This window comes from Limanda limanda, chromosome 7, assembly GCF_963576545.1.
Source record: "Limanda limanda chromosome 7, fLimLim1.1, whole genome shotgun sequence".
Taxonomy (NCBI): Eukaryota; Metazoa; Chordata; class Actinopteri; order Pleuronectiformes; family Pleuronectidae; genus Limanda; species Limanda limanda.
Window position 1 is genome coordinate 17,788,859 of NC_083642.1, and position 15,079 is coordinate 17,803,937.

The window sequence follows — 15,079 nt, forward strand, 5'->3', positions numbered from 1 at the left end:
GGTCTTTGTTGGCGATGCACTGGAAGCAAAGATTAATTTGGAGTCTTAATTATTTATTTGATAATCTGTTCTCCGGCAGGCATCTACTCCTTACAGCCTGGAGTCGGAGTCTCTGAGGATGGACTGCATCATGTCAGGAGGGGCGTCTCCCACTCTGGCCATCAATGCTGTAACCAACAAGGTATGGCACCACCTTGTACTGTGTGTATTCGTGTGTGTTGAGATTTGTATGTATGGGCAGACCACTCTGTAGATGTGTAAATTTGCAGCATCCAAAATCACAGAGTTAAAGACTTTCCCTTTAAGTTTGGAGGGTCATGTTGTGTTATACTTTCTGTGGAGATAATTGATCTACTTTCCATTTATATATATGTTATATATTTTCAGTTTAAAATGCATTAAATGCTGATCTCACAAGTGCATCTTGGCACTAACTTCACTAAGTGTGATGCAATTTGATCAATTGTACTGTGTGTGGTGCGGCTGGAAACAAATACGATTTCATAGCCTCTCGAAGACTTTCATACTGGAACTCTTGAACTTGAACAGTACAAAAAAAACCATAGGAACAGTCACCGACCCTGCATGTTGGTTCTTTCTTGCACAATCCACTTCATCTATTCAGAGGTTAATGCTAACGTCCAAACACACCATGTTAACATAGTGGTTTTTTTTCCTTGGGTCTATTTCCTGTCAGACAGACGGCAGTGAAAACATCCCCTCCTCTGCGGAGGTGATAGGAACAAGAGTACAGGTGCTGTCCAAATTTGTTGTGCGGCTGGTTTGCCCACAGAGAAGCTAATGATTAACTGCAGTTAAAATAACACTGACACCAGCACAGGCTGTTGGTAGGAAGGCTGTGTAGCTACAGAGGCACAAAGACAAATCTTTACACTCTTTGTATATCGCCACAACAGAAGTGAACGTCAGGTGTAAAGAGAGACAATTAAAGAGCATGAGTGGGAACTGATAACTTTTCTGAATTTCCTGTTCTTGAAGTAAAACACTTTGCGGCCATTAATATATAGGCACCCATTCTAAAATACAGATATATATTCACATATAAATACATATTTGGAGTTTTTACTCAATGGCAGTTATTGTATACGTTTTTTCATGTTGAACACATCTAACTTAAAGGTTTTGCAAAAGTAATCTGCTCTTGAACCTCATCTTTTGGCTGCAGGAAGCTCTGATCAGCATTTGTTTACTATTAGAATCAATATTTGTCTTATTTTGCTGGCTAAATTATGAATTGATCAAATGAGAAGATAATGCAAACTAAATGATCATCAATAATGAAAATAACATGAGCGGCCCAAGTTAAAGTGTAGGAAGCCACATTACCCTAATGTGAGCTACCATCAAGTCTGTGCTGCTGCTATACAATAGTCATCATATGACTCACGATCTGCAACTTTTACATACGGAAACTTTATTTGCCATTACATCTAATGAATATTAATTTCTTATTATAATCATAATGATTTTGAGTAATGAATATGTCAGTAAGATGTAGTCATATATTTGAGGAAAAGGTCTAGGTTATAAACACCGTCTGGAATTTGAGGCTCAGCATCAGAGGCTTGGGCTGTTTTACAGATCTTCACTTTCAAACACACTCCTAAGCGATGACACATCCACTAACACACTGACTGAAAGGAAAAGCTGGGTGTGACTCTCTGCAGGAGGGTCAGAGGTCAAAAAGAAACTGGGACCTCTGACGTGTGTCTCCTCTGGCGGACACAGAATGATCCCCCTTCGTCTGACCCCGACCAAAGAGAGAATCTATCCCTCAGCAGCAGCAGCTCACATATCTGTGTTTGGTCTGGATGTCTGGATTTAACGCCTTTGTAGTTTTCCATTCTCCCTTTTGATTTATATTTAACACTAAGGGTATTCAGGTATATGTAAATATATTTACATCTTAGGTATTATTTAGGCATGCACTCATTTCATATGACATTTGGCCACATAAAATATGAGGCACTTGTTGGTCAATCTGCTTCGGTTTGAAAATGTGCTGCACTTCTCGGCTTCTGATCATTTGAGGTTGAGTTTTTTGTCTGTTTCTAAAACAGAATTAAGGTTTATAAGAACAGGTGATAGCACAGTTATTCATTTCATAGACTAAAATATGAATCTAAAAAAGCAAATGAACGTCAAGTTGTAAGTGTGGCAACTTCTCCCTGCGGCACACAGGCAGCAGGACACTGTTGATTCACTGTAAGGAGCAGTTACATGTACTCCTTCTGTTTTACTCACTGTCCTCACTGTACATTCTGAAACAGTGATTCAGTGCAGTGAGAGGAAGACCTTAATGATGCTGATGCCAAAATCAATGGAATCCACCTACATGCGGACAGGTGGCATCCTGCAGGCGTAGCAGTGCGTCAGAGCCTCTTCAGTAACACATTCACTAATATTCTGCCCGCACTGGACACCCTGTGGTTTTGAAACAAGAAAGAGATGTTTGGTCATAATCAGTTATTTTTTTCTTTTCTTTTCTACCGCATATAATATTCATGTAAGCTACACAATAATTTCCTTGTTGCTAGAGTGACACATTGAGGAGAATTACAGATTCACGCATTCAAACTCGGTGAAACACTTCCGCTACGAAGCGTTCTAGTGGGTAGAGAACTGCCCCAGAGAGCCTCTAATGCTGTCTCTCACCCCGGGGCTATATTTTCAGATATGTCTATACAGTTAAATGTAGCCTGGAGGTAATGCTGGCGCTCTGCTTCACAAGCACTGACAGTCAAACAAAACATGAGAAATATGATTCAGCATAGTCCTGAGGCATTGCTTTTAAAAGCTTTGTGATCTGCCACCGCGATACGATGTGCAGTCTGAAGTGAAACTTGTGTCCTCGTCGGTGGTGGCGGTCGGACTCTCAGATAATAAAGTCATTTCTGTTACCCACTGGTCTCTGGGTCAGGAGACTTGATCCGAATCAACATGTTAACAGAGGGAAAAAGCAAGTCCGGGTTCTGGGCTTTTAGGCAGCAGCAGGCCTAATTTGCTCTCAGCACTTTAATTTCCATATTTCCCCATGAATTGTCTCATCAGTTAATGGTGCATGGGTAACTTCTGGAGTTGGGCAGTGTGCAGTCTGGATGTGAATTGGCAAATGGACAAAACAAAAGAGTAGCGAAAGGGGAAATGAGGAAGAAAATCATGTATCGTGAAGAAGTTTATGTGGTGCGTTGTCTTAAAATGTAGAACGTTGGCCCAGTATATAATACTTTATTGTGGTTGTGTATTAACGTGGATCGTGTGTGTGTGTGTATTTAGGTAGCGCTGTACAACCCCGAGGCAGAAGGCAGTGAGAGCCCCGGGAGTCTGGGCGGCAGCTTGAGCAACAGTCTCTCAGAGCAGAGTTTGGCGTCTGTCAACCTTAACAACCTGAACACAGCCGTCAGCGGCGGCGGCAGCAGCAGCGTACACAGCTACACACCAGTAAGACCTTTCTTTTATTTCGGCCGACAATCTGATTGCTGCGGGAGAATCAAATCTTTTCTTAGTCTCTCTGCACAAGGACAACCACTGACCTGCATCTGCCACAGGCTTGGCGTCTGACTCGGCAGCAGCATGGCCAGTGCTTTTTCCCACTTGTCTTCGGTCTTTTATCTTGAAATTGCAAGTTTGAAGCTACCAGAATTCACACTGAAATATTTGTTATCGCATGTCGACTTGATTCTGACATGATCTGGGTGATTCAGTCCCTCAGTCACCCAGACTGAGGTGGTGCTAAGAGGCCGAGCATGGCCCAAAGCAGAACCCAGTAAATGTTGGTGCCGATCGTGACTAGGAAACAGATCTAGGGCATTTTTTTTCATTTTCTTTAATATTGTGGGTTTTGAACATTTTTAATAATTCATGGATCTTGATGATAAATCTGGCATGTTTAGGGGACTGATATTTATGAGCGTGTGGTATTTGGCGCAGATCCAAATAAATATCCAGATCTAGTGAATTTAACTGTGGCTTTATACGCTGTATCTCGGGTCTTGCATTTTAGCCTGAAAAAGGCAGTGCCTACTAACTAAACAATTAAAATGATGCTAAATGGACCATTGTATTGCTGTTGTTTTACTTTAAGATGCATCAATTAACTAGAATTCCACTCAGGAGAGCCCCAACAGTGTCCTTAATTTAATCAAATGGCACACACTCAGATATCGGTCCCTTAAATATACCTGGTTTTCATCAATGTATCATTCTCTAGGAAATCGAAAATATCAATAAATAAAAAAACCTGGATCCACCCCTTTGTCTGGATCGCTCAAAAATTTACTGATTTATTTTCTTGGCCCGTTTGCCATCCCTTCAAGTTTCATGGAAATCTGTTCTGTAGCTTTTGCGTAATCCTGCTAACAGAAATATAACCTGTGTGGCAGAGGTAACAACATATTTCTCTTACTCCGAGTTGAAAAACGATTTAGCTCTTCAAACAAATCAAATCTCTACAATAGATTTGTCAATTCTTCCTCCTGGAGATGTGGAAAGTGCAGAGTCATTGGTGAAAGCTGCAACCTCATGCAGTGATTATTTAGCTTGCATGCTGCATTTTAGATTTACAGCCAAGTATCAGTACCAATATGTTTGCAACCTCTCACACTCCTCTGGGGGAAATGCTGGTGCGCTCTGCAAAAAGTCCTTCTCTCATGCGGAAATAAAACGGTAGCAAACATCGGAATCGTCCTTTTGTGTTGACAGAGCCACCTCTGATTCATATGCATGATGCCTACTGACCACTCCAGTATTAGGAAATGTGAAACAGAGGGTCAGAATTGTATACAATTAAAAAAGTAAACTAAGTCTGTTAGCCTGCAATTAAACACTGAGACTGATTCTGTGGCTTTTCAGGGGAAGAGCTGTGCGAGACTGTTATTGTTTATGTCTGAGGCCTGAGCCAACGGATGTAACCGGTGGCCAACACACTCACACCAGCCATGCACGCACACACACACACACACACACACACACAAACACACACATACACACGCACACGCACACACAGTGCCGTATCGTCTACCACAATGGTGCCTATGGTCTTGGCCGGTGTAAAGCACACTCCAGACTTGGCAGGCCACAGATACACACAGACATAATTTCCCTGATTTTACAATGGCTGTTGAAATGATTCCTAATCCTTTACAATACAAGGACCTTTGGCTGTTGTAATTAATTAGTCTCAAGCTGTGTGTGTGTGTGTGTGTGTGTGTGTGTGTGTGTGTGTGTGTGTGTGTGTGTGTGTGTGTGTGTGTGTGTGTGTGTGTGTGTGTGTGTGTGTGTGTGTGTGTGTGTGTGTGTGTGTGTGTGTGTGTGTGTGTGTGTGTGTGAGATGATAATAAATCTTTTTATGGAGGAGGGAGTAGACCCATCACGTAAACTGTCCCATGAAGAGAACTCTGGATTTAGAACAAACTATTGGAATAACAATATTAATAAACAACAAATTGATATATTTATCACATCATATATCATTTGACAGATGAGGAAAATGTGGCTGGTGCTTTTTGCAATGAGCCTGGAGTCTTTGATTTAAAGCAGTAGAAACTTAAAATAACAGCTTCAATCATATTGATGTTACACTGATTTGTCATTGAGAGAATGGAGCCTCTTTCATTACATTGACACCCTGCTCGCTTGTTCTTGCAATTTGAGGGTAGAGCTGAATTATACTGCTGGTCAATATGAAACTACTTTTAACTTTAACTGTTATGTCCAGTGGGTTTTGAGCAACATGTTATGTTCACAATATAAATCTGAGGGGATGTTTGGGGATATATATTTTTCCTGGAACTGCAACTGTGTGGTTGAGTATCATGTCTATACTGGCAGTAATTGAAAATACTCAAGTACCTCAAAATTATATTGTCTAGGTAGGACAATACTTGAGTAAATGTACTGAATTCATGCAGTGCATTCATTATCCCAGGGGATAAACCATTGATAACACATACGATTTATTTCATTCTGTGCACCTGGCACGGCTTCATTACGCCATTCTAGTCATTAAAGATTATTTTGTGTTTTTTAATTGTCCCTTTAAACCGAACACAAAACCATTTTAAAGACCTGTCTCACTCTAAAAGCCTTTGGTCCAAATGGCTGAAACCCCACCTTCATTATATTTCCCTTGTAACAGCTGCTCACCTTTTTACCATCAATCACTTTCCCCCCCGCTCACCTCCCACCTGCATTAGCAAAGGTCAGCGCAATCTCATCTCGTTAACCTCCCATTTCTAGAGGCCATCTTTTGTTTTCCTCCCGCCCGCGCCGCTTTCTTTCCTCCGCATCCCCCCCCACCCGCCCTTCTCCTCTATTGTCTCAGACCTCATCTGTGGTCGAGTCCGGCGGGATCGGGGTTAGTTCTGCCTCATTACCTGGCGCAGGTGATACCCTCCTGACTGACGGTGATTACCGGTGGCATCGCTGGCAGAAATCTCAAAAAGGCACCGAGCGGGTTGACGGGAGAGGCTGCCATTGTTGGGTGGAGGTGGATGCGTGGGGGGGGATGTGTCGTGCTAAGTTGCCTCGTGTTTGCGGGGGCACGCTGATCACAGCAAATTGTGTGTATTTGCTGGGTGGATGGTGAGGAGGCTGACAGCTGGGATGAGATGATTGAGGGTGGCGGAAGACAGGCTGCATCTACAATATGGGATAGAAATTTCAAGGGCTATGTTTTTGTTTTTATGTGTTTATATGAAAAGAAAGGAAGCACCAGAGGAGGGTTTCATTTGAACTGCCTGAAACTGAATTTGGTATAATCATCACTCTGGATGGCTGCATCCAGAAAGGAGTTGAAGGATTATTTCATTTTGATTTGAAAAGCACAATTCTGATTTAAATAAAAATATAGCAGTCTGAATTTTATTATTATTATTAATGGATTACATTTTTTTTGTCTGATTTACAGCACAGTTCTCCCAGTTCAAATCCAGGATTCTCATTTTAGATACAGCTTGTTGAAGCGTTTTGTTTCCCTGTGTGTTGACTGACAGGCAGCAGACCACCCTAGTGCTGACATCAGTGGCCTCTCGCTCCTCACTCCTCGCCTTATGGCCTCTTCTTCTCTTCTTACAGTGAAGTTGGAGGATATTTAAATGTGTCTGCTGCTTCATGGTAACACTGGTTCAACTGAACTGTTACTGGTACAGAACCTGACGTAGACCGACCGGTCAAAGCTAAACAATTAAAGGATCATACACGTTACTTACAACTTCTTTCAAGGATTAAAGTTTACATCACTTGCATCACCTTTCCAAAGCGGTGAAATGTTCTTCTTTATGTTATTTTGTGTTCAGATAGACCAAAACAACCTCAAACTCTGAATGATAAAACACAGTCTCAGGTTGAGATAGAGCATAGTGGCTGTTTCAACAGATACTAATGAGAGGATAAAATACGATGAAAGGAAATCTAAGTATCAAGAGTTCTCAAATAACAACACACTGCACATCAATTGATGATACTATCAATGAGTCTGTGTTTTACAACCTTATCATTGCCACTGTTGTTTTACATCTCCGCAATTGTCGTGTAGTTTCAATTTAGTATTTGCTTTATATAGGAACTTCACTGTGGCCCTTCTCATGCAGCCTGTTCAAGGTGGGAATGTTCCACCTGTTTCCCACCTTGACATTTGGTATAAAAGGTTTCAACACAGAATGAGGGGGCATTGTTGTTCCACATTAATTCATTGTTGTTCCAGCAGCAAGAGTAGTCACAAAATCAATGTCGGCGTATAGCAGCAGGCTGGCTGCGATTCCACCTCCCCAGCCCCCCTCTCGTATGGGAAAGTTTGAATATATGCTCATGTTGATAAAGTGTTGTGTATCTTACCCAGTATTTCACCTTCTTGTTTTCATTAAAATGAAGGAGGACACATTCTCTCAGTCTTTGATATATTGTTATAAAAAACCAGCACCTTCAGTTATTTTCTGATCTGTCTTATTGAACCGTCCCTCCCTGCTCTCTGTCTGTCTTTAAAGGTGAGTTCCCACACGGAGCCGTCGTCCCAGTCCCTGAGCCTCCAGCCGCCCGCCCAGCCGCCGCCGCCTCCCCCTCCCCCCCCACAGCCCCAGTACGGCCTGCCCGTCCCGGAGGCGCGGGACAAGCCGCTCTGCTTCTCGGACTTCGAGGACCTCAGCGCTTCGTTCCGCAGTCTCTACAAGTGCGTCTTCGAGCAGTCCTTCTCACAGCAAGGTGCGTCTCACCTCTCGCTCACGCCCCGTGGATTAGTGGGCTCTGTTTACGTGTAAATGTGTACTGACACTCATAAAAACCTCTGTCAGGTTCCATGCGCATAATTAACTGTCAAGCTTAAGCTGCCATTGAAACAGAGAAGAATTAACATCGCTTTCTCAGCGGCCAAACCATTCCAGTATTAACCTCCACCGAGCACTACTCCTACTCTATTGTATTTTAATAAACAAACAATCTGTTGTTCCGCATATCTGCATTTTACGACTCGCTCAGTCAAATGAGTAAAGGCAATTAAGAGCAAGAATTCAACAGAAGGAGGAAAAAAAACTCAAAACACATCTGCAGTGGAGCAGAGCAAAGGGCTTCTGCAGCTTTGATAGCAGCTAATTAGATTGCTTCTAAAGTTTGTGAAGCATCTCGCTAATTGCTTTCTGAAGCTTTCAGGTCAGCAGGCCTCCTCCCACTTGGACCCCCCACCATCCTCCTATCACCTTCCCTCTCTCGCTGTCTTCTCCCCCCCCGTACACGTCCAAGCAGGTCCTGCAGCCGAAGACGCTGACGCACTCTGTTGAGCTCTGCAGGGTCCCATTCAATTTGTGGTCAGGGGCGCTCGCAGAAAGAGACAATGAGAGAAGTTAGTTGGAAGACAAGAAAAACTGGCAACACAGAGACCTACAAAGAGAAAGAAGAAGAAATGGATTTAGCAGATGCTTGAAAGGGCCCCTGAAGTGTGACGCTTAGCAGGAAGCAGTGTCTGCAGTCATTGTATTTTAGAGTTTGAGTCACAGTGAGTCACCCAGACAGCAGAGCTCATTGTCTCCTCGGAGAAACACGTCCACACACCAAACTGTATCTGACTCAGGTGGGGGTGCAGGCATTTTCTGCCAGGTCCGTATTCTGCTTCATATTCATTAATCACTGGTCGAACAACAGAAAGAATCAAAATATGCAAAAAGAGATTTGTATCATCTTGAAACATCATTTTACAATTCAGCTTTAATAATGGAACTTTACTTTCCCTAATGCCAAGTTAAAATCAAAAGCAACTCTCACATTTTGTGTACCATTGATTAAAGAGAGGAAAACAATAACAAGACACTTATAAAACTATGCAAAGACATCCAGTGAATGAATTGATAACACGATAGCTAACCTCCATTTGTTAGTTAGTTTGTTAGCAGGATTACACTCAGACTTCAGGACGGATTATTGTGAATCTTGGTGGAAGGATGCAGTATGGGTCAGGGAAGAACTCATAACATCTTGCTGCAGATCTAGATCAGGAGGCTTCAGTGGCTGAGCAATTCACACAAGCACAAAAAAGCCACAAAAGCCACACCACAGAAACACAACCACAACGGAAGTGAGGGACAACAGATGTTGAAGATGGAACGGAGCAGAGTTACTCTTTTTCTTGATGCAGTCATGTTATATGTTGTTGGTGAAAACCCAGTCAAATCATCAACCGCTTAAAATGTAATGCTTGTCTATTTCAGGTGTTATGGTACAGGTTAGTTTTTCCTTTTTGGGTGTTCCAATCACCTGTACAGTAACAGCTGAAATAGACAAGCATTACATTTTCAGTGGCGACTGACAACTGTTTTTTTTGACTCATGATGACTCACTTGACTCAGAAGTTAACTCTGCATGTTTCATTGTCAACATCCTCACTTCCGTTGTGTGGCTTTTGTTGTTGTGTTGTTACTTTTGCAGTTGTCTACACTTTTGCATTATCATGCTTGTGTCTGACGTCTCGGTCACCCTGTGCTCAGCATTGTCTGACAGGGTTTTTTTCAACATTATTTCTCAGAGAATAATTCATGGATCTCGATGAAAAAGAATCTGACATGTTTAATGGAGTAATATTTATGAGTGTGTAATTTGGTGCAGATCCAAGTAAAATCAAGTGAATTTGCGGTTTCATAAGAAGACATAGATATATGCTTCCCAGAGTGCCAGTCTGATTCATAAAGCATTGATGTATCACACAGGAAATAAAGGAATTGGAATAAAAAAATAATGCACAAGCAGGTAAAAGTGTAACAGCTCCCTGGTGGCAGCAGTGGAAATTCACTCTGCTCACAGAGACTCACTGAGCTCATTGATTTCCTTATGGTTTGTTGGTCACAAAAAGAGCTGGAGTTCCTCGGTTTCACTTCACCGATCTTTAAACAGATCTGAACACCACAGTTCCTGGCTCTCAGCGATAAGTCACCAAACCGCAGATGATCACAAGACTCACTTAGAGCAACAGCATAACAACAAAAGCAGTGACAGAAGATGTTTCTGAGGACAGTGCACTCTGCTGGCCACACTTCAAAATCAACTCCGTCTTCATATTCAACCTTCAATGACCGTTCAACACTAAAGTATTTGTAAGAATCATTTAGTCTTAACTCGGCTTACACAACAGGAAATGGAAGTGAATGGACCTCAGAATAGCACACACCTCCTCCAAGACCCAACAGTTCCCTGAGATTCAATCAAACTGACTAAGCCCATATCACAGTTTTGAGAAACCTAATTTTACTAGCTAGAGTACACCACAGACCAGCGGGTTACTGGTGCATTTAAACATCTTTTCCAAGTTTCTTATCCCTGGGAAAACAGTGAAAATTGTGAAAAACAGAACAGAACAATTATTTCCTTTCCCTGATCTTGATCCACAACCAAATTTAATGGGATTGTCTCTGACCCCAACCACATCCTTCCACCAAGTTTCGTGTTACCCTACTTAGTATTTCTTGCGTAATCTTTTCTACAAACAATCAAACAAAGAGGTAACCATTGCCAATGTGCGACTACAGGGAAAAGCGTAGCCATGGTCAAACTGTGGTTCGGAGGGAAACGCGCCAATGGGGCATCGTCTGAAAATTTAACAAGGTTCAGAGGCAGCTACCTGCAGCTGTCAGCACCTGTGATGAAAAGTTAACTTTTGGGCTGTGCGTGTTATGAGCCTTTAGAAATTCTGCACGGAGCACAGAAGCAGAGCTTTTCAGTTATGTACTGTCTAACTTGAATGAATGTATGAACTGAAGCTGGAAGGCAGAATGGATGTTGTTCTGAGATCCAGTGAACAGGACTGACATGGACTCAGAGTCCAGCAGGTTTCAGAACCACAGATCAGGCAGCAGGCAGCTGGATGATGAAGCAGATGTAAGATTAAGATTAAAGACAGAAATAAATATATGCAGTGTGAGGATATTTACTGTGAACAAATTGCACATGAGCATGAATATTGCACAGTTGAGACTTAAAAATGTTGAAGTGCAGTCCAATGTGACGGTGGTGAATGTGATTTTTTACTGGGAGCAGAGCTGGTTGTATAATCCTACTGCTGCAGGAAGGAAGGACCTGCGATCCCTCTCCTTCAGACACTTGTAGACACAGTATTTAAAGGGGCAGGTACTGAGGACAAGCAAGTAGAAACTTTCAGAGAGCAGCCTCAGCTTCTCATTGGAGGAAGAGTCTCAGGTATGTTGCCATTTTGGCAAGGGAGAGGCGCACACACACACACACACACACACACACACACACACACACATGGGTTTAAACACAAACCAAGGACAAGGTGGACCACAACGTGACAGTGCAAGCCTTATAACTTGTATTATAAATGCAACTAGTAATTGAACGTGATTATCTTAGTAGTTACGCACTGACAATTCAAAGGTCTCAAAGTCCTCTGTCGTAACAAGAATAAAAAAGTTTAGACAAGTCAGCCACTTTGTGTTTGGCTTTCTACCAATGTTGTGGTTAGTAATGGATTCCAACTTAATTCTTTTACAAGCAGCCTTAAGACTTTTACCCCACTTTAATCCCTCCATGATTTATCAGCCCTTTCATTTCATCCTACACTTCTCTAGAGGATTTTATTTTATTTTATATTTCCTTTGAGGAATTTTTTTTTTTAAGATCTACAATCCTCACACAAATTAAGACCCAACCTCCAATAGATTTAGATTCTGTCATATCCTGTATGTACGATAAAAGACGAGTCGGTCTGTGCAAACCTGTGAAACTCTCCAGCATTTATCTGCTTTTTCTCTGCTCTGAGGACACATACACACAAGCTGTGGGCATAAGAAATATGCTTGAATGATTTAATATTCAGGGAATTTCATAAGCAAGAGAAACTCCAGAGAATGTCTGGAGCAACTGATTTATACATTTGAGTTCTCACATACGAACCCCCTGGAGAATTTCAGGAGACAGACTGGAGTTCAGTATATGTCTGAAAGCAGCCTTGCTCTCAGCTGACTATCAGTAGGTGGGAATCTGTTTGTAGGAAAAGAAGAAGACAAATATCTTAGTTGGACGAAAAGGGCAAAGTTGGATGGACAGCAGTTCAAGGTCGAAAGTGCATCATGTCCCTAGATTTCCAACAGTTATTTCACTTTGTCACAAACTCTTTGTGATGAAGTCCCGTTGGTTATCCTTTGTTCTCCTCCGGCAGGTTTGATGGGGATGCCCGGTGACTCCAGCCAGCAGGCCCGGACCGCCTGCTCGTTCCAGCACTCCCCCGGTGCGGGAAGCAGCGGTGGTCACCACCTCCAAAACAACCACGGCCAAGCGTTGCACCACCCCCACCACCCCCACCACCCTCAGCAGCACCTCTCCCCTCACTCCACCCACGGGCAGCACCAGGCGCACAGTCCACACGGGCAGCACCAACAGCACCCTGCACATTCCCTGCAGCTCCCGTCTCTCTCCCACCAGAGTCACACCGGGCAGACCTGCCCCACAACAGGTGAGAACTGAGTCAGGGAGCATGCACCCTGCTCCCGTGTGCCGGAGTTAAACATTCCTGACGGTGGTGACCCCTGCTGGTAGCATACTGCAATAAGAAAGGCAGGGTGGCAGACAGCAGTGCACCATGATTGACCCTGAATGAATCAGCTATGAGCAACTCACGCTATGACGGTTAACTGTGATTTAACAAAAACAACTCAAAGATGAACTTATGCAATCATAGTGGTATGAAAATGCTATAATCACAAATATTCTCTACATTATCATACAGAACTTGCACTGGAAAGTTTTCTTTCACAACACAAAGAACTATTGAGTTATTTGATGATGAATTAATCACCATCATTTTAAGATATCTTGCTAATGAGTAGTCATATTTCCTCCTTGACTGACTGTTTTTCTGAATGGCTTTTAATACTCACATCATATGCTACTTTCACACTAGTATGTTTTAGTTAGAATGCATCACTGTTGCTACGTTAACGTCTTCAGTTCACACTACTAGTTTTTGAGCACCTAAACAGAGATTTGTGGAAACACTTTTGGCCGTGTTTTATTCTGAAAAACTGAAACTATGACCGTTACCCTCATTCACTTCCTGATTTGTTCTCGTCAGCCACGACTCGACCACCACTGGTCAGTACCGGTTCGTGGACAGGCCGAGGAAACAAACCTCCCGTCTTACTTTTTCACCATTGATATTTCTCGTTTGTAGTATTTTCTGTAACTAAGCAACCAACTGCAAAGTACACAATCTGTTTCCTGTTTCCACCGACACGCACATGCCCAGTGTATGCGAGTGGTCACGTGATATGCATTGTCATGGTGCGATAGTATGGACAGGGATAATTACTGAAAAGATAATGGCAGTAATTAATACTATACTTTAAAGACATGGAATGGGATGGATACATCGATTCACGTACTCGCCGATGTGCGACCCGGCCTTTTCAGCAGAGGCATTTCCTATGCTTGTATCGGAATGTCTAGTTTTGTAACATAAGTATGGATGACCATAGATGAAAGCAGCAAAGTGGGAAATCTCCTTGTTTTATATACAAGGTGGAGGTGTTGGGGAGTCGAATTACTTTAAATGTGTCTTCAAACTGGTGCCAATATGGCTCCAAAGTTAGCATCACTGGCTTTAACTTGAGTTTCTACAAATTTTACATGAGAGATGACAACAGCAAAGTTTATCTACTTCTGGATTAATCCGTTGTAGGATATCCTGAAGGTCCTTCTATTATTACAACACTCTGTTCACGCGGTTGTCAACAGTCTCAAGTCTTTCATTTTTTATCAGTGAACCACGATCTATCAGGGACTTCTGTGTATGTATAAGAACACAAGGAGAGAAACCCACAGAGTGCACAGTGTAGGTTCGTGTTTCATATATATGTTATTGCAGCAGAGCACCAAACAATCATTCTGCTTCCCCACACTCCCAAAGCCATGTTGGAGAAAACACAATTCACCCAACACATCAGACTGAGGCTGCGTCTGCAACGACTTGCTGCATTTATATTATACTTTCTCCTCTATAAGGTGCCAGAGCATTTGATACGATGCGGCTGGGCTGATCAAAAACAAAACAGGCATCTCCAAAGCTTCCACGAGGCTTTTCTGCCTCATACTCCTAGTCTTTGTTTTTCCCTTCTCTCTTTCCCCTGTGCCTCTGCACCACAGCTCTCAGGCCAGAGAAGAGGGCTGTTCAGACATTATTTATCTCGGTTAGTATTCCCCTCCACCAAGCGCAGGATGAATCAAAGCAATCCCTCTCTCTCTGATCCACAGTCTTAAAATGTATTGTTGTTTAGTCTGTGGCGGTGAGGGCCAAGCATTTCCTCCTCTTCTTCCTCTTTTTTTCACAAGCAGAGCTCTGGCTGTAGTTTATTGCGTGATGAGTAGCACCACCCTGTGGTTGTTTGCGGAGCTGAGGCTAATTTGACTTTGTTTTATTTTTAATCGGTTTCTGCTCATTTTACATTGTTGCGCTGCTCTTATTTGAGTGCAGAATCAATTAGTCAACTAATTTACTAATTATCTTATGATTTCATTGACATTTCAATTTTGAGAGCATAGTGAGAAATAGACGTCAATGCTCATATGC

General features: G+C 42.5%; 1 protein-coding gene across 1 annotated transcript in view; it reads left to right on the forward strand.

Moving 5' to 3' along the window:
- Positions 1-15,079, forward strand: part of LOC133005659 (forkhead box protein J3-like) — a 43,364-nt gene that overhangs the window by 23,221 nt on the left and 5,064 nt on the right. The window contains exons 4-7 of the mRNA XM_061075406.1: positions 80-181; positions 3,298-3,462; positions 8,004-8,217; positions 12,674-12,967. Of these exons, the coding sequence (XP_060931389.1) occupies positions 80-181; positions 3,298-3,462; positions 8,004-8,217; positions 12,674-12,967 (775 nt within the window). The remainder of the gene's footprint in view (positions 1-79; positions 182-3,297; positions 3,463-8,003; positions 8,218-12,673; positions 12,968-15,079) is intronic.